Source organism: Petaurus breviceps, unplaced genomic scaffold (assembly GCF_028583685.1).
Source record: "Petaurus breviceps papuanus isolate PSGF00001 unplaced genomic scaffold, PetGlider_PUasm1.0 126, whole genome shotgun sequence".
Taxonomy (NCBI): Eukaryota; Metazoa; Chordata; class Mammalia; order Diprotodontia; family Petauridae; genus Petaurus; species Petaurus breviceps.
In genome coordinates, this window is record NW_027185655.1 from 21,167,008 (window position 1) to 21,190,365 (window position 23,358).

The 23,358-nt window shown below is 40.6% G+C and overlaps 1 protein-coding gene across 1 annotated transcript in view; it reads right to left on the reverse strand.

Moving 5' to 3' along the window:
* The window catches only part of METAP1 (methionyl aminopeptidase 1), an 80,144-nt gene that overhangs the window by 42,392 nt on the left and 14,394 nt on the right, over positions 1 to 23,358 (reverse strand). The window contains exon 2 of the mRNA XM_069094256.1: positions 3,101 to 3,152. Within this exon, the coding sequence (XP_068950357.1) occupies positions 3,101 to 3,152 (52 nt within the window). The remainder of the gene's footprint in view (positions 1 to 3,100; positions 3,153 to 23,358) is intronic.

Below are 23,358 nucleotides of genomic sequence, written 5' to 3' on the forward strand. Positions count from 1 at the left end.
CCAGAAGCAGGTAAGTGGGCACAGAGAATAAAGCACTTGTCCTACAGTCGGGAATTCCTAAGAGATTACTGGGGCTGTGTGATTCTAGGCAAGTCACTTAACCTCCCTCAGTCTTTCCTCTTCTGGAAATAAAAAGGATAGCAACAGCATCTACCTTACAGATTATGAGGACATGAGACAATGCAAAGTCCTTCACAAATCATAAAGTACTATATAAAGGCTACTGTCATATAAATGCTGTAAAAATGTTAACTATTTTTGTGTTTATGTATAGTAGGCACTTAATAGCAGTTGGTGGTACAGTAGATAGAGTGCCAGACATAGAAGTCAAGAAGACGCCATCTTCCTAAGTTAAAATCTGACTTAATGAGGACTCTTACTAGCTGTGTGGCCCTGGGCAAGTCATTTAACCCTGTTTGCCTCAGATTTCTCATCAGTAAAATGAGTTGGAGAAGGAAATGGCAAACCACTCCAGGATCTTTGTCAAGAAAACCCCAAACGGGATCACAAAGAGTCAAACATACCTGAAATAACTGAACAACAAAAAGGAACATAATAAATGCTTATTAAATAACTGAACAATATCTTTCAAACATGTTATTAGATAAAAATCCTCACTGAGGTTTCTGCTTACTTGAAAGGCACAAAAAATGGCTAGTCCTTACATATCTAAGAACATCTAGTAGATGTAACACTGGGACACCCCTATAATCCTGGGAAAAGTCAAGACAACTTCACCTTAACTCCCAATCTTAGGTCTTACCCAAAGCACACCAAATCTAGATTCTGATTTTCCCCTTAACAGCTCTGTATGGATTGTGTCATTCAGTTCATTAGCCTGCATTTTCCTCAACAAGAACCATATTCGAAGTCATTTTCTGGCATTAAAATGTAATAATAGTTAAGCTGCAGCCTTCAGCCCATCAAACATTGTCACTCTTTAGAAACCCAGGATCTTAGCTACGGAGTTAGAAGGCACCGCAACAACCATCTGGTCTAATGCCTTTAATTTTACAGCTGAGGAAACTGAGGACCAGAGGTTAAATGACTTGCCCAAGGCCACACAAGCAGGAAATGACACAGATCTTGATTATAGGAACAGGGCAGGTATACTAGAGATGGTGCAAGGGAAGAAATGACAAGAATTGGTAACTGACTGGAAATGTGAGCTAAGTGAGAAAGGAGTCTAAGATGACACCTAGGTGGGGAACTGGATTTTACTCACTGAATTAGAGAAGGTATGCCCATTAAAAACAAGACCAAACAAAGACAAACAGAAAACAACTTGTTTCAAGCTGACTACTGAATTTATAAATGGAAGTTTAAGGCATATTTTAACAGCAGAACAACACTTTATCAGAATCAGCCAATTTTTTCAAAAGTGATCATGGGACAGATGAACACTTTGACGAACAGGTGTGAAATGATGAAGCCTGAGATGAAATAAAGGCCTCACAACAACCATCACAACTGTGAATTGTGGCAGCCCTCCATATAGGATGATGAGACCTCCCTGGACTGAACTGGTTTTCTAAGAGTGGTCAGGGCTTGTGCTCAATCACCCCCCATTCTTTTAACCACATCTCCGAGGACTGACTGACACAACACCTCAAATTGGGAAACTAGAGAGAGAAACACTGTCTATACTGATGGCTAGGGAATATCACAGCATCGGACAAGGGCATTAAACAATGCTAACAAAGGGTAAGTTCAGATGAAAGACAAACGAAACAAGGCTGGTTAATGATGGCTGATGCTTTCTGCTACACAATACATTCTTTCAGTAAAAAAGAAAAAAAAAGTTCCGAAAAGGTGGGGTGTCATTATGCTATTGCCCAATGGGCTATACCCATCCATGGTGGGAATAACAAATGTGGCCACCATACCAAAGCTGAGGTCCCAAAGTAGGTGTCCACTGCTTGAGGAACGTCTGAACAAACTTACAGTGTCAGAAAAAAATATAACCGTACCTTAAGAAACAAACATAAAGAATTCAGAAAAACTTAAGGAAGCTTGTGTAGACTAATCCATAGGCAAGTAAACGTAAGAAGCAGAACATTGTATGCCGTGACTACAATAACACGAGAACAATCCTATAGACACCAGGACACTGTCATCTTGACTTCACAAGACTGAGTGGGACGTGCACCTCTTACCCAGAAATGGAAAATTATAAACGAGGAATGAGACAGACACTAGAAAACGTGGCTAATGTCTATTTTATTTAGCTGTATTTCTTTGAAGTGACAGGGGTAGATAAAAGACATTTGTTTAGAAAAATGAGCTGCAAGACTAAAAAAAAGGGGGAGAGAGAAACTATCCATCTTCACTTGTGTATATAAGTACATGACTAGAAGTACTTAAAAAGGAATATCTAACTCCTTATTTTCATGAAATCTCTAATGGAAATAAGGCATGTCCTTCAATTGTAAATGTAGGTGACACACCATAGTAGTATTAACAAGCCTGTGATTTTGTCACCACTAGAAATCACAAACATCACATCATTGATATCACATTATATTACAGAAATATGTAGGATATACATATATATATAGATATATATTCAATTGTATCTCAAAACGTTGTTTATGCTTATCACTTTGGAATTACCGAAGTAATTAGATTGGTCACAGTCTTCCTGTCTATAAAGACACCAGTGTGATGTAACTGGCCAACTACTTCAACTACTGCTGAAGTAATTGTCTGGACTACCAAAGGGCTCGATGATACATACAAGGTCACCTGAGAACCCCTGATACTGAACAGGTAAAGTCTGCAAAGCACTGTGCACACATTAGCTCATTTTTTTTTATAAAGGGCAACACAATCTACATATCTTAGTTCAGAAACATTATGAAAATAATACCCAAGAATATTCCTTTTAGCAAAGGGAGAGATTTTTTTCCTGTGGTATGAAAATCCAATCCAATTCATCCTAAGAGAAAGCACTTACTATGTGTCAGGCACTCTGCTAGGTACTGCCAATACAATGACAAAATGAAAATCAAAACCTGCCCTCAAGGAGCTTACACTCTAGGGCACTGAAATTCTGAAAAGAATGCTTATGATAGCAGAAGAGAGATGCGATTTTACTTACTTGCTTTCTTGTGTAGTAACTTGTGAGTGGCCCAGCTTCCCTTAAAACACTCCTAAAATTGCAAATATTATAAAAGTTAGTGTTGTGCCTTCCTTAGTAGAAATACACTGAAATTTTTGGGAATGAGAAGAGCTCTGACTGTCTACATGGCCAAACAGACCATGAATAATTGTGGCTTCTCTTGGTAAAATCTTAGGGAAAAAAACAAACATTCATGACATCTGTTCAAATATTCACTTCAAAAAGCAGATTAAGATTAAACCACTGGTAATGACAGTGTTCGAAGAGGTCTAGGTCATATTATTGAATACTTGTTAGTATAGTTTCATTCTATTCACATATCCTTACTTTAAGTAGTCATTTTCAAATTATAACAATGATTTTAGGCAATGCTCATTTGATTTGAAATGCAAATGGGTTACAGTTTATTTCACTATATTTTTATATACTTTCCTTCAAAGAGCTCAAGATACTGTACAAGTAACTCAAATTGGAGCAAGAGCTTTTACATGAATATAAACAGATATTGTATTTTCAAACACCCAAAGGTCATGTAAAGATGAAAGGAAAGGCGACTCAATCATTCACCACCTGAGTCATTAGTGAACACCACTCATATACCTACTAAATCTGAGACACTGGGGGGGGAGGGAGAGAAAATTTGAAATTCAAGAAACTGTAAAAATGAATCTTGTAAACTAAAAGTAAACAAATTAATAAAGACCAAAAAAAGAGCTATAAAAAAATTTTAGTATAGAAAAAAATCTGAGACACTGTACTCAGTTCTGGGGATACAAAGTCAAAAATGAAAATGGCCCCTCAAGAAGCTGACACCTGATTAGACGAGACATAACCAAGTATATGCAAAATAAACTGAAAATAAGAGATGAACAGGAAAGAGGAACAGCAAAGGATGATCACACTACTTAAATAATTCTCAGTCTAACTGTCTCAGAGTACTATAAAGGCAACTATGGTATGCCAGGAGTCTAGAAACCCCATTACTCTAGGTCTGGCTCTCTCTCATTTAATTAGCTGTATGACTGTGGGCAAGTCCCTTGATTCCTCTGGGTCTCTGTTTCCTTTTTCATCTGTAAAACTAAGATATCACCTGCCCCATCTCACAGTATTACTTGAAGAATCAAATGATGTGATGTGATGTGAAATGATATATTTTCTTTGAAAATACTAAACCACTTTGAAAACTCTAGCCTGTTATTTTAGTATTATTTAATTCAATTCAACAAATATTTATTAAATGACTACTAGGTGAAATGCATTCTTCTAGGAAAAGAGAATTTCTTTAGGGCAGTACTCCTACTATAGGTACCCATTAACAACACAACTTTAACTTATATATAGTGTTAAGAGAGCTGCCTGGGGCAACGAGAAGTCAAGTAGTTTGCCCACTATCACTAAGTCAGTTTGGGTCTAAAGTTAAGAACTTGGGTCTGACCTCTATCCACTATGCCACACTATTTCTTGGGTAAAGGAGAAACAAAGCTTAACAATATCATCCCCTACATGGAGTTTACATGTACAAATTTCTTATTTGTTTTTATTGTCACCATTGTTAAATTTCAAATGTAACAAAAATCAAGAAAAGAAAAAAAGGAAAAGGCTATTTCGTAAGTGGTCATTCTTGGGATATCTGTAGAAGAGATCCCATGTTGGGAGCCAGGTTGAGCTAGAGAGATGACTTACTTCTGGAAGTAAGAACTTACAGTCCTAGGAGTCTATGACTCTTTGATAAAGATGTTTTTAAAAATACTGGTAGATTTTTAATATGACGAAATCTGCTGCTATTCCCTGATACTGCCTTTTACCAGGAAATAAAAACATAAAAAGTAATTGACAAAATCATGTACACAAAACCAAAAACATACTTACTTAAGAGTTACATACTCTAATGTTAGCTTTTTTTTTTTAAACAATAAATTCTCTTTTCTCTACCCCCCCCCCAATTCTTTGAACAAGTGAGGGACTTGTTGACAAAAATGGAAAATACTATTTTAGGCAAGTTAAAATAAGATTATGCAGTTCTCAGTTCTCATCTTCCTCTCTGTAGTGCTTCATGAGTTGGGAAAGAAAATCAAGTTTTCCCTGCTTTTTCAACTTCACAATTTACGATGAATGAATTGGGGATAGGAAGAGTGAGTATCCTTTAAATTTATAACTCAAATTCTGCTGCTATAATTTAGACAGAGGTAGTTGCTATATAGTGGCCCTGAAAAGAGGAGATAAGAGTTCACACATAATATGACACTCAGAGCGTGATGGGGCACATTCAAACCTCAGGGCCTCAGGCAACTCTCTAATAGAATTTGCAGAGAAGGCTTTGGTAAAGGGAGTTGGGAGTTCCCTACACCAATGCAATCACAGGTCCTGTCCCTTTCCCTATGATCTGGAATATATTTTAGAATGGTCTCCCTCCATATACAGTAGTAAAAACAGAAATGGGGTGTTCTTACATAAAAAACTTACTTTAATCTTTCTGAATAATCTACAAAGGGGTCCTGGGAATGCCATTTATGGCCCTGACAGTCAAATCAAGAAGAATTTATTAAGCACCTACCATGTACCAACCACTGTGCTAAGTGCTGGGGCAAAAATAGTAAGGCTATATATACAGTGTGATCAGAGTCTAATAGGGGAGACAACATGCACCTATACACAAACAAGACATAAGTGGATAAACTAGAAAGAATTCCAGAGGGAAGGCATTAGGATGACAGGAAATACTTAATACACAGTCCATAGCTTGTTGTGATTTATGTGTAAACTTCTTACTATATAGACTATATTGCCTTAAGTAAAACTTTGAATCCATATATGATGCCATTTTGTTCCTCCACATTTTTTCGCACTGTATGCAAAAGAAATTAATTCATAACAAAAAATTTGTGGACAACTTTCTCAGTTACTTCTTGAAAAACAAACCAGGAAAGCACTGACAAATTTAAAATAACCTTGAGGCAGTTTACCACCCTTTTCTAATGCTCTCCCACCACATAAATATCCTCACTAAAATGCCCATCTAAAACGGCCACTATGCTCTAGACAGGATCTGACCTAGGCAGAATTCAGGACTGCTAACTTCCTTGTTCATTTGTATGCCTCCTCTCTCAATTCAGTCTTGAATCACAATAACAACATATGTTAACACATACGGAGTCCACTATCTTCACAAAAATGGAAATCGCAGCACACAAAGGCCGCCTCTAATACCTATGTTTTTCTCCTTTTAAGCCAAGTATATAACTTTCTATTACATTTTCATCTTATTTTATGCGGTCCAATGTTCTAGCCTGTTGAGATCATTTTGGATTGTGATCTGGTCCTCCCAACATGTATCTTGGTCCTTAACGAAGAAATATACTATTTTAAACTTTATAGACAATCAATAGTCATTTATTGGTAATCTTCAAAACTGATTCTTAGCATCACCTGCCATTCTGTCACTATCACTGGGAAGCGGAAAGGAAAAGCAAAGGTCTAAAGGTCATATTGTATTTTAAGATTTCATCTCTCAGATGAATGGACTGAGAGAAAACTGCCTGAGGGCAAAGTAATGACTGTGGCTGCAGGGTATTGTGGTTCCCCAGCTAATTAACAACAACAGTATGTTTATATGGTGCTTTAAGTTTGGGACACACTTTAAAAATATTATCTCATGATAGCCCTATGAGGTCACTGTTATTACAGTCTCCACTGTATAGATGAGGGAACTGAGGCAGAGAGAAGTTAAGTCACCTGCCCACGGTCAAGAGGCTGGCAAGTGTCAGAGGCCACATCTGAACCCAGATCTCTTTTACTCCAGGCAAAGTGCTCAACCCACTATGTCACCTACCTGCCTCCTTGGTGAGGTGGAAAAATCAAACAACTATGTGGGGATTATCAGAAAATTAAGTAAAGACCGTGGATTTCATAATGTCAAGTGACTTTCATGAGTTTCACCTAAGAAGAGAAAGGTCAGTTACTGATTATCAGGAGATTGCTTTAAGGCACTGGAGTGGTGAAAACAAACAAAAACAAAATGAGATAAGAAGCAATCAGAAGAATCGCCAACAAACACAACTTTCAATTGCTTTGCAGAGGCTCCTGCTGACTGGCTGGGGATGAGGCTGGAGGGGCTCCTTTCACTTCTAGCCTTTAGTAGTCAGTCAGAGCTTGAGAGCTGCTCTCTACTGCCCTATTTGGTTCAAAAGGGACTCAGGAAAAGCTGGGCTTTGTGTCTGTTCTGGCTCTAAGAACAGATTTGGAGTCAACTGGACAGCTCGGAACCCTAAAGAGTGAGGAGTGGGCTGGGTAGGTCTATACTGCTCCAGGGGCCAACTTGGAGTTTTGCTTTGAGCTCTGCTCAGCTTAGAGATTTAGGCCCAGGGGATCTGACAAAGCAGAATCCCGCGGTCTGTGTTGCCCAGAGTCAAACTGGGGAGTTTGGCAGTTCTGAGGCTTAAGGGCACGTCATAAACTCTGTAAAGGGTCATTGTTGATGTAAAAGAGCTTGTCAGCGATTCATCCAATGTGGAGAAGGGTAAGGAGGTTCAAAAGGGAGGCAGCAAGCACTGAAATGGCCTTGTGTGATGTCTCGAATTCCTGAAGACACCAAGGCCAGCAGTCTACAGCTGAGAGCTGCTCTCAACACATGGGTTTTCCTCATTAAGGTGGCTCCCTGTATGTGCCAATCTCTACTCCAGCCTCAACCAGACAATGGGTATATCAACCAATCAACAAGTATTTAATAAAACCCCGCAATGTGCCAAGCACTATAACTAAGTGGTTTGGGAGCAGCTAGGTGGCAGAGTGGACAGAGCATGAGGACTGACCTGAGTTTAAATTTGGCCTCAGAAACAAGCTGTGTGACCCTGAGCACATCATTTAATCTCTGTCTGCCTCAGTTCCTCATCTGTAAAATGGGGACACACCGGAGAAGGAAATACAGACTATTTCACTATCTTTACGCAGAAAACCCCATGGTCTTTCTGTAGAGTTGGGCAGGACCGAACAACAATGTGCCAGGCACTTTGGTAGCACTGGGCACATAAGTACCAAGGATGAAATAATTCCTACTTGCAATGAGCTTACTTGCTAATGGGAAAAACAACACGCACACATAAAAACATATACAAGATAAACATAAAGCTAATACAGATACGCCAAAAAGGTATTAGTCACACCAACAACTGGGATGTGGGCTGTTGAGGCTGTTACAGACATGAAACGCTGTACTAACATTCAGATATTATCACTGTATTGTAGTTACAAGGGACCTCTCATGAAGCAAGCATTATCTGTGTGTAACGTGAGAAAAAAAATCATGAAAACTGAAGGGGAGATAAGGAAGGGAATGCATGAGGAAGATCAGTCAAGAGGCAAGGCCAGTACAAAGGCATGAAGAAGCAGCTTTGGGCCAGGTAGCTTTAAAAATAGGGCAGCTTATGCTTGTTTATGTTTATATTTGTTCCTAGAGACAAGAGGAAGCTATTGGACACGGAGGGAAATGGGGAGACACAGAGTCAGATCTGTGGCCACAAAGGTGGACTGAACAGGGAAGCCATACCAGGGAGAACCATTAATACAAAGCTGTTGCGGGGCATAAGAGTGCCGGCCCCAGAGTCGGGAGGACCCGGGATCAGTTCCATCTTCAGACACTTAACACCCACACCAAAAAAACTGGCTGTGTAACCTTGGGCAAGTTACTTAACCCCAATTGCTTTAAAAAAAATAAAATAAAAAAATGAAAAACTGTTGCAACAACTGAGTGAGAGGGGACAAGAGCCTGAACTAAGGTGGTGGCTGTGGGAATGGAGGAATGGACTTAGGTGCAAAAGAAGTCATGAAGGGAGAAATGGCTAAAATGCCTAAAAACTATCCCAGGCAGCCAAGACTGGGTCTTCTTGACAAAGAGAGAGACATGAGAGCCAAGGACAAAACTAGTGGAGAGTATGAGCTCGTCTGTACAATATTACAGAAGGGGATGGTGGTGGTTCAAGAGCCAGTCTTGCGACCAGGCAGACCTAGGTTCAGGTCCCACTTAGGACACGTGGGCTGAGGGACTGTCCAAATCTTCAACTTATCAGTGCTCCAGGCAATCCTCTAAAGAATAAGGAATTACCAAGAACATGCTAATTCATATCTGGAGATGGAACTTCTTGACCAGAGAGGTTTCTTACTTATCAACAAAATCACAGGTCTTCAAACAAGAATTAGAGAGCATTATAAAATGCAAAATGGATAATTTTAATTACATTAAAATTGAAAAGCTTCTGTACAAACAAAGCCAATGTAACCAAGATTAAGATGGAGGTAGGAAATTGGGAAAGAATTTTTACAACCTATGTCTCTGATAAAAGACTCATTTCTAAAATATACAGAGAATTGAGTCAAATCTATAAGAATACAAGTCATTCCCCAATTGATAAATGGTCAAAGGATATGAACAGGCAGTTTCCAGAGAAAGAAATTAAAGATATCTATAAGCATATGAAGAAATGCTCTAAATCACTATTGATTAGAGAAATGCAAATCAAAACAACTCTGAGGTACCACATCTCACCAGTCAGATTGGCTAAGATGACAAAACAGGAAAATGACAAATGCTGGAGAAGATGTGGGCAAATTGGAACACGAATGCACTGCTGGTGGAGTTGTGAACTTATCCAACCTTTCTGGAGAGCAATCTGGAATTATGCCCAAAGGGCTATAAATAATTTCATACCCCTTGACCCAGCAATACCACTTCTAGGGTTATACCCCAAAGAGATCATAGAAGTGGGAGGAAGACCCATATGTACAAAAATATTTATAGCAGCTCTTTTTTTGGTGGCAAAGAATTGAAAATTAAGGGGGTGCCCATCAACTGGGGAACGAATGAACAAGTTGTGGTATATGCACGTAATGGAATACTATTATGCTATAAAAAACAAGTAGCAGATGGACTTCATATTTACCTGGAGAGGCTTATACGAACTGATGCTGAGTGAGAAGAGTAGAGCCAGGAGAAACTTATACACAATTACAGACACAACGTATGTGTGATGACCAACTTTGATAGACTGGACTCTTCTCAGCAATGCAGCAATATAAGTCAATCCCAAAAGACTCATGATGAACATCCAGAGAAAGAACTCAGTTTGAATCCAGACTGAAGCAAACTATCTGATCTTTTTTTTTTCTTGTTTGGTTTTGTTTCCCCTTTACCATTTTTCATTCCATCTAATACAATCCTTCTTTATAACCTGACTAATGTCTGATGTGAAAGTATTTGCAGATCCTATACTTGATTGTATGCCGTCATGGCAGGAGGAGAGGGAGAGAAAATTTGAAACTCAAGGAATTGTGGAATTGAATCTTGTAAACTAAAAGTAAACAAACAAATTAATAAAGACAAAAAAAAAGGAAAAATAAAAAACAACAAAATCACAGGTCTGATCCCTGACCTGTCACTGTAAAAACCAGGAGGGTCAAAAGATTTGTCAAAAAGACTGCTGTGAAATCCTTCTATGCCAAATCACACCCAGAATGCTTGTAGGAAAAAAAGGACTGGACGATTAAACAGACATGAAATTGAAAACCTAGGTAATGTGACTAGTGGATAGAGCAAGGGCTCTGGCTCAGGAAAGCTGGCTTTGACATTATTAGGAGGGTGAGGTACTCAGCTTTCAATGACCAGTTTCATCATTCGTAAAAATACGGAAAATTATTTATGTCCTACCCACCTCCTATGGCTGTTGGTAGGAAAACAGTTTGCAAAAATGAAAGCTGTGTAATTGTTGCTGTTGTTGTTAGGAAAGATTTGCCAGCATTTTTGTAGCAATTATCAATGACAGTGTAACAATCATATTTGAACTCAACACCATAGTTCCTAATGTGCTCTAGGAAGGAATGAACATGGCTTTTAAGAAGGGGAAATTAAGACTGGTAGTGGCAGAGAGAAAGAAGACCAAAAGAAATCCATGTTGGAGGCAACAAAATCATTAAAAAGTCAGGGGCTGCTTTTCTCAAAGAGGAGGATTCAAAAGAATGGAGAAATTCTTGGATAGTATTACTGCTCTCCAAAGGCAAATGGGAGAAAGTATCAGCAAACACAAATTCATATGCCTTTCACATCTCTATCAAATTGTTAGGAAAGTCGCCTACACTTAAATCAAGGATATTGTTGTTAAAAATGAGAGGGAAACATTTTCACAGATAATTTCTGCAGCAAACTACATTTCATATCACACTAACAGCTAATGTGTAGATTCCACTGTGTGTGTGTTACCCCTTCCCCCACCAAAGACACCTGATTCAGCAGAGCAAAACACACATTTAAAGGCTTCCCCACAACTGTTTTCCACGTATATTTAAAAACTCACGTAAAATCCCTGACAGAAACAATTATGGGAATAACCTTGTTCAACCGTCCTTTGATTACCAGTTATCAAGGGGGACTAGCCCCAGACTTGTGAAAAGTATATCCCAATGACATGAAACACTGTCCTACAGAAGGACGAAATGGAGTGATCCAAAAGAAGGAACTCTGAAACATTTCAAAGTTTCCTCAATAAGAGAGCCACCCAAAGAGATGAGTCTATCAATACAGAAAAACACGCAAGCAAATAAAGGATAATATACTATCCAGATTATAACGGGAAGTTGGATGGGTGAGTTAGTGCATGCAGCTGAGTTAAGTATTAATAAATAAACAAGCTGAGGCCAGATTTGAAAAGGTAAAGAGCAGACTAAATTACTTTAGGTAAAGTTAATTGCATTTTCAAAAATCATAAGCTATTCCCTGATCAAGAGCCAACCCTTCTTCCTTTTTGGGGGGGAAGGGAGTATGGGGGGGGGAGGCAAGACAACTTGTTTATTGCCCAAGGTCACACAGTTAGTAAGTATCGAGTGCCTGAGGTCAGATTTGAACTCTGGTCCTCCTGACTCCAAGGCCCTTGTTCTATTCACTTGTGCCACCTAGTTGCCCCAAGAGCCAACCTTTCTAACACTACTGTCCTCTACTGAATGATCTATGTGGTTGTGAATCATGTTAAAATATGACCACTCAGGGCAGCAAGGTGGTGCAGTAAGAGCACCAGTCCCGGCGTCAGGAGACCCGGGATCGGTTCTGGCCTCAGATACTTGGCACCCACACAAAATAACTGGCTGTGTAACCCTGAGCAAGTTACTTAACCCCAATTGCTTTAAAAAAAACAACCAAATATGACCACTCGTTTACTTCTGGCCATGACCAATGTGTGGACTTGCTTTCCTTAACTGTGCTGACTGATAACCTGGGTTTTGTTTTTCCTTTTTGTCACCCTAAAAATGTCCCACATTTATAATCATGATTCCACAATGAATAGCCCCAAAGCCTGGCAAATTTGGCAGGAAAAGCAAATCTTTTAAGCATAGTTTATACTTGTTCTTTGGGGATTCTTCATGTTGAAGACATAACTGTTCTTCCTAAAACAATCATCTCTTAACTGGGTTACGACTATTAGCCAAATCATCCTGCTTCTTAAAGCCTGATAATTTCAGCTATTCTACCTACCAAACGATCAAAAATGAAATTAAACAAATTAAATTTTATTTAATAATTATATATATATTATTTAATAATTATTTAATAATAATAATAAATAACTATTTATTAAGTGTCTACTACTACATGCCAGGCATTGTGCTAAGCACTGGGGACACAAAAAGATACAGAAGGCAATCGCATCCCACACGTCTCTCTCTCACGGAGCTTACTGTCTAATAGGAGAAGACGGGCAAACCAATATATACAAAGCAAGCTATACAGGATAAACAGGGAATAATTAACAGAGAAGCTGGAGGAGACGTCTACAGAGATGCGATCCTAGCTGAGTCTTAAAGGAAGCCAAAGAGGTCAGCAGTTAGAATGGAGGAGGGAGAGAATTCCAAGGCTTGATGGACAGCCAGAGAGAATGCCTGGAGTGGAGAGATGGCGTCTTACTTGTTGAACAGCCAGAAGGTCAGTAAGTAATGCATGCTCACTGGCTATATCAATCTATCTACAATCTCCCTATGTGCTATGTGCAGAGGCAATATGCTAAGATACAAAGGTGAGTGTAAACACTGGAACTGCCCAAATGGCCCTTCTTGTCTGGGGGGGGGGGGGAGGGAAGAACCCTAAATTAACTGAAACACAAAATAACCATTGGCTGAGAGGAGCAAAAAATGGGATCTTAGACTAAAGGAACGAGATGGCATTGAAGACTAGGTGGAATCAGAGAAGGCTTCATAGAGAAGGAAGGATGAGAGTTTTAAAGGATAGATAGGAATTTAAGATGGAGAGTAAGATGAGTCATTCTAGACACGAGGAGTTGTGATGAAGTTTGGGTAGGAAGCTCCTGAAAGAGAAGCTCCACCTTCTACCAATGCAGATCAGACACCTCCTCTTCAACTTAGAGCCTTGATTCTAAAACTTCTTGGCCTCAGGGGCCCTCTCCCCTGACGCATCTCAAAATGCTTTTGTTTATGTGGGTTATGAGGAAGTAACCATATGAGCATCATCATGTTTTGATCTGATGGACTCTCGGTGGTCCTCTGACCACACTTGGAGAGCCTCTGCCTCCGGCACCATACGGGGAAGTGACTTGTCCATGAGGGAGGCACAGCAGCCAGCAAGTGTCAGAGGCCGGCGCATGATCCATTCTGCAGAAAAAAGGGAATTATTTAGCCTTTCTGGGCAAAACGAAGGGGTTAAAACGCTTAAAACTCCATGCCACCTTCCTTGTGGAGATGGGAAGGCCAGGGAGGATTTCTAGAAAGCTTCTCTCTAGGTGATACTAGGCATTCTACAATCAATCTAATTAGGTCGGAAAGAGGACATGATTCCTTATGCCACAAGATCAGGGGCTTTTGGGGGAAGTGTGGTTGTGTGTGTGTGTGTGTGTGTGTGTGTGTGTGTGTGTGTGTGACAGTGATCATCTGTAACGTGTAACATTCCTCTGCTGTTTCATTTCTTCCCTCATATCCTGGGAAGGAAGAGAGGTTTCTCCAACTTTTTTGTGTGGTGGACAACTCTGGCAGTCTGTTAAAGTCTATGAATCTCATCTCAGAATATTTTAAAAACACAGGATTATAAAAGAAACCAATTAAATGAGAGGAAAGGAAGAGAAAGGAATCAACATTTATATAGAATCTACTAGCTGCCAGATATATTGCTAACAGCTTTTTTTTTTTTTAACAAATATCTCCTATAATCCTCGCAACAAACTTTTGAAGTGGATGCTGCTATCATCTCCATTTTACAGTGAAGAAAACTGAAGCAAATGGGTTAAATAATTTGCCCCGGGTCACATAGCTACTGAGTGTCTGAGGCTGGATCTGAATTCGGGTCTTCCTGACTCCAGGACCAGAGCCCCATCCAGTGTGTGACACCAGCTCCTTTAACAAGGGAATTATTAAGATTTTTTTTTTAAAACAAGGTCACAGACCCAAGAGTAAAAAGCCACACTATGACTTAGTCCCAAAATGTTAGTTCTATAAAGTACACTGGAATTCATCTCATCCAATGCTCTTATTTTACAAAAGGGAAAATAGAAAATAGGCCCAGGGAGGTGCAGTGATTTGTCCAAAGGCACACAGCTAACTAGCAGCAGGGCAGAGAATGAACCAGGTTTTCTGACTCCTAGTTACATGATATGCAGTCACTGAAGATTTTTAAGTAGAGAAGAGGCATGTTTAAGTAGGTTTTAGTAAGATAATTATGGTCACATTGTGGAAGAATGTTCTGGAAGTCAGATTTTAGTTTTAGAAATACAGGAGCATGGGGCGGCCAGGTAGCACAGCGAGTAAGAGCACCGGCTCCAGTGTTGAGAAGACCTGGAGATCGAATCCCAGGCTGAGATACTCAGCACCACACCAACTGGCCATGTAACCTTGAGCAAGTTACTTAACCCCAACTGCTTTAAAAAAAAAAAAATACAGGAGCCCCAGTGATGCAGGGTGTACAACAAGGTCTGGAGTCAAGATCAAAGTCCAAATCTGCCCTCAAACACTTCTTAGCTGTGTGCCCTGGGCAAGGAACTCTACCCTTCTGTCTGCCTCAGCTTCAGTATCTGTAAAAATGGGGAGAATGACAGCATCTACCTCCCAGGGTGGTTGTGAGGATCAAAAGACATGAAATAATGTAAAACTAAGTACTATAAAGATGTCTGTCATTTTTATCATTATGATAAGGTATTCAGGAAAACGAATCTTGCCTTGTAAGCAAAGCATGTTATAGGAGGTTTTCACTATAAAGCTATATTGATACTCTCTTACCCAACAAATACAGACTGAAAAAAGTGTCATTTGAATTTTTTGTCACTAGAATTTTATTTTTTAATGTTTGGAGGGAGCATTTGACTTGAAGGAATTCTAAAGGGAATACTCTTTGTACAACAAGTAACCAAGCTCTAACTGAATTATTTTTGAAAGTGTATGTTTTCAAATATCATTTATTTAAAACATCTTGTTCCCGTGAGGGTAGTACACGATTTGGGCTTAGTTTCTAATACTCCTTCCCACACTGCCTGACCACATAAGTTAGCACTCAATGCCCCAGGCAACTCCGTGGAGCCCTCTCAAGTCACCGATCAGTGAAAGAGATTCCCACACATCAGTAAGATTACAAAACAAAACAAAACAAAAAAAGGAGGATTTTACCCACAATGCAGCCAAATTAATGCAATAATGAAATTCTATTACAATAAGCTCAAACAGCAACTGCTACAAGAGATCCTTCCATACCTCTCAGACCACTAATGGCGTCCTCCCTACACCAAAGAAATGATATACACTAACAGTGTCTCTAGGGAGAAAAATGTAACCTTCCTCCGGGAGAGGGTGTTTGACTTTAGTCTATGTATCTATTCCCAGTGCCCAGCACAGCACGAGGCATATAGGTGGCAATTAATAAGGGCTTGTTATTATGGGCAGCTAGGTGGACCTGAGCTGCCCAATTTAGCTCCAATTTAGCCTCAGATACCCACTAACTGTGTCACTCTGGGGAAGTCACTTAGCTCCTCAGGGCCGCCATTTATAAAATGAGGATAACAGTTTCTACTAAGGATCAAATGAGATAACATGTCCAAAGCACTCTGCAAACTGCTATATAAATGCTAGCTATTATTAACTGATTCTTGATAAAAAGCAAATAAGTAGTCCTTCCTAATTGCAATCCCTCTTGCAATATGGACACAACTCTTTTCAGGGATACAATTTCCAAGAGTACTGAGAGGTGGCCAAACACAACAGAAAGAACACTGGACTTAGGAGTCAGGAGATGTGGGTGCTGCAGCCCAGCCCTGCCCCTTACTTCAGGCGTCACACAAGTGAATCCTCTACCCCTCTGAGGCACTCCCAGAATGATTTAGAGTTGAGGGGACTTTTTAGGCCAGCTGCTCCAAGGCTCTAACCCACTGCTCTGACGTCATCACTGCAAAAGCAAGGGCAGCCTTCCAAAGGAACCACCATGATAATAGGTTTACAACACTTTTCTTCAAAACCCAGTGAAGCAGGTAGCATGTTATTGTCCCTATTTTAGCTGATGAAACTGAGCTGGGAAAAGTGAAGGAGCTGACACTCTGGATTCCAAATCTAGGGGCTTGTTCAAGGTAAACAGAAATGAACACTGAATGAGCACACTCCCAGGTATGAACAAAATGAAAACAGAAAAGAGAAAATGTCACAGTGGAAGCCTGGACTTGAGAGCAGCCAGCAAGGCTTCTGGCTCTGTGCCCACAGCCACACCTGACACTGAGCTGCTCTCTCTTTCCTAGCCCCTCCCTGGCCATGGTTCAAGAGTCCTCTGCTGAATTTTGTGAGAACACCATCAATTCTGCACCTCTCTTTAGGCAGCCTCTTCCTGAGCCACCCATTCCCAGGGCTATTGTGTGAAGATTATCTTTTCCATTCTACCTGTAAAATGAACTCCAGGACCCAGAGAACAAGCCAGGCAAGTGGATTCCAATCTCCCCATCAGACAGAAAGCTGCTGTCACCTCTCAGGCCACACAATACTACACCTTTCTGCAGCATTAGACACTATTCATTATCTGTCCTCCACTGACTTCTGAGAACCAGATCAATCATCAACCAACAACTGTTCATTAAGGTAACATGGGCACCAGGGATTCAAATAAGGAAACGGTCCAGTCACAGTGAGCTTACCTTCTACTGTGGCAGGCAACAAGAATACACATCCCCAAGTCACTGTCATGGGCCCTTTTCTCTACCTCAGGCATTCTCTTTTAGCACTTCTGTATTGACACACTCTTAAGAGGCTCAGCTCAGACTCCTCCTCATAAAGGAAGCCCTTCCTGGTGTCCTCAGTGGTTAGTGCTTCCCCTCCACTCAAAGTTTCTGGCACTGACCTTTCTGACCCTTACCTGCTATCTCTCCACACACACTCCTTCATGGGGAAACATAAGCCCCCTGAGGACAAGGACAACTGTCCCCTTTGTCTCTGCATGCCTGACACCTGAAGAGCCTGTGCACAGAGCAGGTACTTGTTGGTTTTTAACTGAATTGCACAGTAGTGACTTGTTTTTCTACCTTTAGTCTATCATATATTAAAACTGAGTTGATTCATTTTTTTATTTTTATTTTTTGCAGGGCAATTGGGGTTAAATGACTTGCCCAAGGTCACATGGCTAGTTTTGTGTTAAGTGTCTGAGGCCAAATCCGAACTCAGGTCCTCCTGACTCCAGGGCCAGTGCTCTATTCGCTGTGCCACCTAACCTTCCCAACTGGGTTGATTCTTGTTTTACTTTACATTAAAGAGCTTTTAAAATTTGACAAAGCAATTTATGTAAATTATTTCATTTGATGACAAAAGCCCACAGTGCCACATAGCAAGGCTGTCCAAGAATCCCAATCTCCATTTTACAAATGAAGAATCTTGCTGAATCCTCAGTGTTGGGTTAGTGACAGAATCAGCTCCTGAAACCAGGCTGTAGGACTGCAACCTCAGCATTTTCACTGCATCATGCTGGTAAATATTCAGAAACTAGCCCTCTCCTATACCGTGTTTCCCCGATAATAAGACACTGTCTTATTAGGTTTTTTTTGGACAGAAAAACACCAGAGGGCTTATTTTCAGGGGAGGGCTTATTTTAATGAACATTGACAGCAATTTTAATAAACAGGTAAATGTGAACAAAAAAAATGTACCTTTATTCAATAAGCAAATCACTGGGGAAGAACAGGATGACGCACTCACTGCTGCAGCTCTGATTGGATGCAGCTCGGAGCGCGGCATGCGTTTCACGGGGGGGGGGATGGTAGCAATCTCAATAGGGCTTATTTTCGGGGAGGGCTTATTTTAGAGGAATCTTACACAGTAAGGGGAGGGCTTATTTTCGGGATAGGTCTTATTATCGGGGAAACACGGTAGTTTAATATGCAAACATTAACTCCAAGAGCAGGGACTGCTTCATCTTTTCCTTTCTATATCCAGAAATTCTTTTGCAGGAACAAGCTGCCATTCATGTGTAGATACACCCCAGAGTTCCACCCTGGGTCTTCTCTCTGTACACACTCTAAGAGACCTCCTCAGCTCTCATGGGCTCAATGATCATGTCTAAGTAGGTGACTCTCAGATCTATATACCCATCTCTAGAATCTCTCCTGAGCTCCAGTTCAATCTCACTCTTGGGATATTTCAGATAGGATATCAAACTTAGTATCTCCAAAATAGAACCCAATGTCTTCTCTCCTGAACCCACTCCTCCTGTAATCTTCCCTGTTTCTGTCAAAGGAACCACCAGCCTTTCAGTCACCCAGGTTGGCCTAGGCAACATCCCCTACCGCTTCACAAACCCAATCAGTTACTAAGTCTGGTCCATTCAAACTCTATAACACTTATCCCTTGGGAGTAAATGGTAAATGTTTAACAACTGGGTCCCACAAAAAGAAAAACAAAAGTGCCGGATCAACACACTTTTAGATTTAATCTGCATTAACATTTTCTCAGTCACTGTCTCAAGTCTAGACAACCAATAAAAACCTAAGGTCTGATTTACAGTGTTTGCCAATTTCAGAGGTATAATGCTCGCACAGAAAATTCAACTATCAGAGTCTGGTACAAGCTGGATCCATTTATCCCCTTCTCTCTGTACACACAACCACTACATTAGTTCTGGCCTTTATAGCTACTTGCATGAACTATTTTAAAAAGTTTCCCAATTGATCTTTGCCTTCTTACAGCTACAAAAGTAATTTTCCTCAAGCATTGGTTTGGTCATTACATTCCCCTGCTAAAATGAACTACAGTGACCTCCTCTAGGATCAAATACAACAAACTCCTCTGGCATTTAATGCATTTCACAAGCTGGTGTCAACTTAGCTTTCCAGGCTTCTTACAGATTACTCCCCTTTCTGCACTCTACTGTGAGTCAAAATGACATTCTTTGGGTTCCTCAACATATGGCAGTCCATCTCCCAAGACAGGTGAGATGGGCAATAAGGCACCCTGAGGGAGAGACAGAAGGTAGAATATGCCAGGCAAGTCAAACCATCATCTCTCCTAAGACCTCCAAGTGCCTGGAGAATAACAATGTTCTCTAGACATCATCCTGGGAAGCGATTCCGGTGGAGACGAAGCCTGGCTCCTGCCCCCTGCAAGTGCTACAGCCAGTTACGGAAGACCCAGAAAGGACTGTTTTTGCCACCTAAGTACTTAGCACTATCAAATGGCTCAACATCAGAAGCTGGCATCATTTTCTTAGTAGAAATGGCATTTAATAAGAAGAATGAACATTTGCTTAGCCCCTGGGGCATAACACACATACGTGGGGCTTTTACATCGTCTCCCCCATTAGGATGTAAACTTGGTGAGAGCAGCCCCTGTCTGTTTAGCACAGTGCCCTGCACATGGTACAGTGTTTAATAAAAAGCCCCATTCATTCCCTCCTTCCTGTCTCTGTATTTTTGTAAGCGTCGTTCCCTGGCAAGGAAGGAGCGCTTTCCTCACCCTAGCCTCACAGAATCTGGAAGTTTCTTCAAAACTCAGCGTGGGCACAGTGGAAGCCCCTGGCAGATCCTCCCAGCTATTACCATCTCACTACAATGAATGAAACCTCCTCGTGTTTACTTTGTATTCATTTCTTAAGTACTTTTTAGGAGTGCAAGGGTTTTACCCAGACTTGAGCACAAGTGATGTTTCTCATTTTTGTTATTACATCCCCAATGTTCAACACAGTGCCCAGCTAAGAATGTAATAATAAATGCTTATTGTTTAATAGTATTTTAAGAGCCAGGAAATTATCCATTACTTAAGAAAGGTATGCTAATATACAGTGCACCTAGCAACTTGTTAAAGACCAAACACGAAGCTATGAAAAAAAACAAGAAAAATATGGCTTGCAACTGAAAAAGCTACAACGTGATCTACTGTGAGGATCAAAGGAATATTTGTAAAGCACTCAGCACAGTACCTGGCACACAGTAGACAATGCACAAATACTTACTCCCTTCTCCTCCTCCCTCATAGAACAAAGAGATGTAGTAGAAGACAAGGCAAATGTAAATAAAGTTTGAGAAGACATCTATATAAGCAGTCACCACTCCTAAGAGTATTTAAGAGAAGGTGGGGCCAAGATGGCAGAGTAGAAAGAGACCTTCTGGAGCAGAAACAGTACTTCTATGTGGCTCCCGCTTCCAGCTCTTCCACTTCATGTAAAAAATGACTCTAAAAAACTTTGGAGTGGGGTGGCTAGGTGACACAGTGAATAGAGCATGGGCCCTGGAGTCAGGAGGACCTGAGTTGAAATCAGGCCTCAGACACTTACCATAAAAAAAAAACACTAGCCATGTGACCCTGGGCAAGTCACTTAACCCCAATTGCCCTACCTTGCTCCCCCCTCCAAAAAGCAAAAAAAAACAAACAAAAAAAAAACCCAACCACTTTGGAGCTACAGAACCCACAAAATGACAGAGAGAAGCTAAACTCCCGCTGAAGACACCTGGCAGGCCAGCAGGAAGCGTCCAGCGCCTCAGGGTGACCACAACCAGCCACCAGATGGAGGGACTTCAGATCACCAGCAGCTGTGGCGGTTTCCAGAATTATCAACACATAGATGCTGAGGACACAGTGAGAGGTCAGTGCAGTGTGGGCTTTGGGAATCGGGAGTTCAGAAGTGCGGTCCGGCCTTTGCCCCCTGAAAGGAGAAACAGCTGAGGCTTGGCAGCAGTGTAGCCACCGCGACGCCATGTAGCTGCTTTAGCTCCTGGCCTGCAGACTGTAGGGGGGCCAAGCGACCAGTCTGAGGGGTAATCGCTCTTGCTTTTAACCTGCTTGGATCTGGATTGCAGTCTAGGGTGGAGGTCCTGGGGTGTGTGACCAGCTTGCCAGAGCGTGTGGAAGCTTCAGAGAGGGCACCCAACTAATATCTTCCAAAGCTGAGAAAACCCTAGTGATATGGGACAAAGCTACCCTGTCTGGTAGCAGAGTCCTACTATGGCAAAAAACGCAAAAGTCAAATAACTGAGTGGCAAAATGAGCAAACGAGGGAAGCAAGGCAAGCACAGCAATTCAACTTTGGACTCCTATTTTGGGGACATAAAGCACCAAAGCATGGAACAGGAGGAAGACAGCAAAGTCAGAACTCCTGCATCAAAAGCTTTCAAGAAAAATACGAGCTGGATACAAGCCATAGAGGACCTTAAGAAGGATTTTGAAAACCAAATAAGAGAAGTGGAGGAAAAATCGGGAAGAGAAATGAGAACGATGCAAGAAAATTACAAAATGAGAGTCAACAACCTGACTGAAGAAAATAACATCTTAAAAAACAGACAATTCAAATGACAAAAGAGGCTCAAAAAGCCAATGAGGAGAAGAATGCCTTAAAAAGCTGAATTTGACAGATGGAAAAAGAATCTCAAAAGCTCAATGAGGAGAAATCATTCCTTCAGAATTAGATTGGAGCAAATGGAAGCTAATGACTTTATGAGAAATCAAGATCTGTTAAACAGATCCAAACAAATGAAAGAATAGAAGGCAATGTGAAATATCTATCTCATGGAAAAAACCACTGACCTGGAAAATGGATCTAGGAGAGATAATTTAAAAATTATTGGACTACCTGAAAGCCATGACCAAAAAAAGAACCTAGAAATCATCCTTCAAGAAATTCTCAAGGAAAACTGCCCTGATGATTTATAACCAGAGGGCAAAATAGAGGTTGAAAGAATCCACCAAACACCTCTTGAAAAAGATCCCAAAAAGAAAACTCCTAGGAATATTATAGCCAGGTTCCGGAATTCCCAGATTAAGGAGAGAATATTACAAGCAGCCAGGAAGAAACAATTTGAATATTGTGGAAACACAATCAGGATAACCCAGGATCGGGCAGCTTCTACACTGAGGGATAGAAGGGCTTGGAATATGATATTCCGGAGGTCAAAGGAGCTGGGATTAAAACTAAGAATCGCCTACCCAGCAAAACTGAGTATCATGTTTCAGGGGATAATATGGTCATTCAATGGAATAGAGGACTTTCAAGCATTCTTGATGAAAAAACCAGAGTTAAATAGAAAATGTGACATTCAGATACAAGAAGCATGAGAAGGTAAACAGAAAAGAAATCATAAGGAACTTATCAAAGTTGAACTATTTACATTCCTACATGGAAAAATGATAATTTTAACTGATGAAACTTTTCTCAGTATGAGAAGAGCTAAAGGGAATAGAAATGTGTGTGTGTATATATGTATGTATGTATGCATGCATACATACATATGTCTATATAGGAGAGTACATGGGCATATGAATACATATACGAGTGTCTATATATATGTGTACAGGTATACATAGACAGAGGGCACAGGACCAATTGAATAGGAAGGGATGATACTGAAAAGGTGAAATTAAGAAGTGAGAGAGGAATATTATGAGAGGAGATGGGGAGAGACAGAATGGGGTATACTATCTCATATAGAAGAGGCAAGGGAAAACTGTTACAATGGAGAGGAAGAACAGGAAGGCAAAAGGGAACGAGTCAACCTTATTCTCACTGAATTTGGCTTAGGGAGGGAAGGATATACACACTAAATAGGATATCTCACCCTACAAAAAAGTAGGGGGGAAGGAGATGAGAGGGGGATGATGGAAGGAAGGGCAGGTTGGGGAGAAGGGAAGTTGGAAGCACACACTTTTGAAAAGAGACAGGATCAAACTAGAGAATAGAACAAGTCGGGAGTGGGATAGGATGGAGGGAAATATAGTCAGTCTTTCACAATATATCCACTATGGAAATGTTTTGC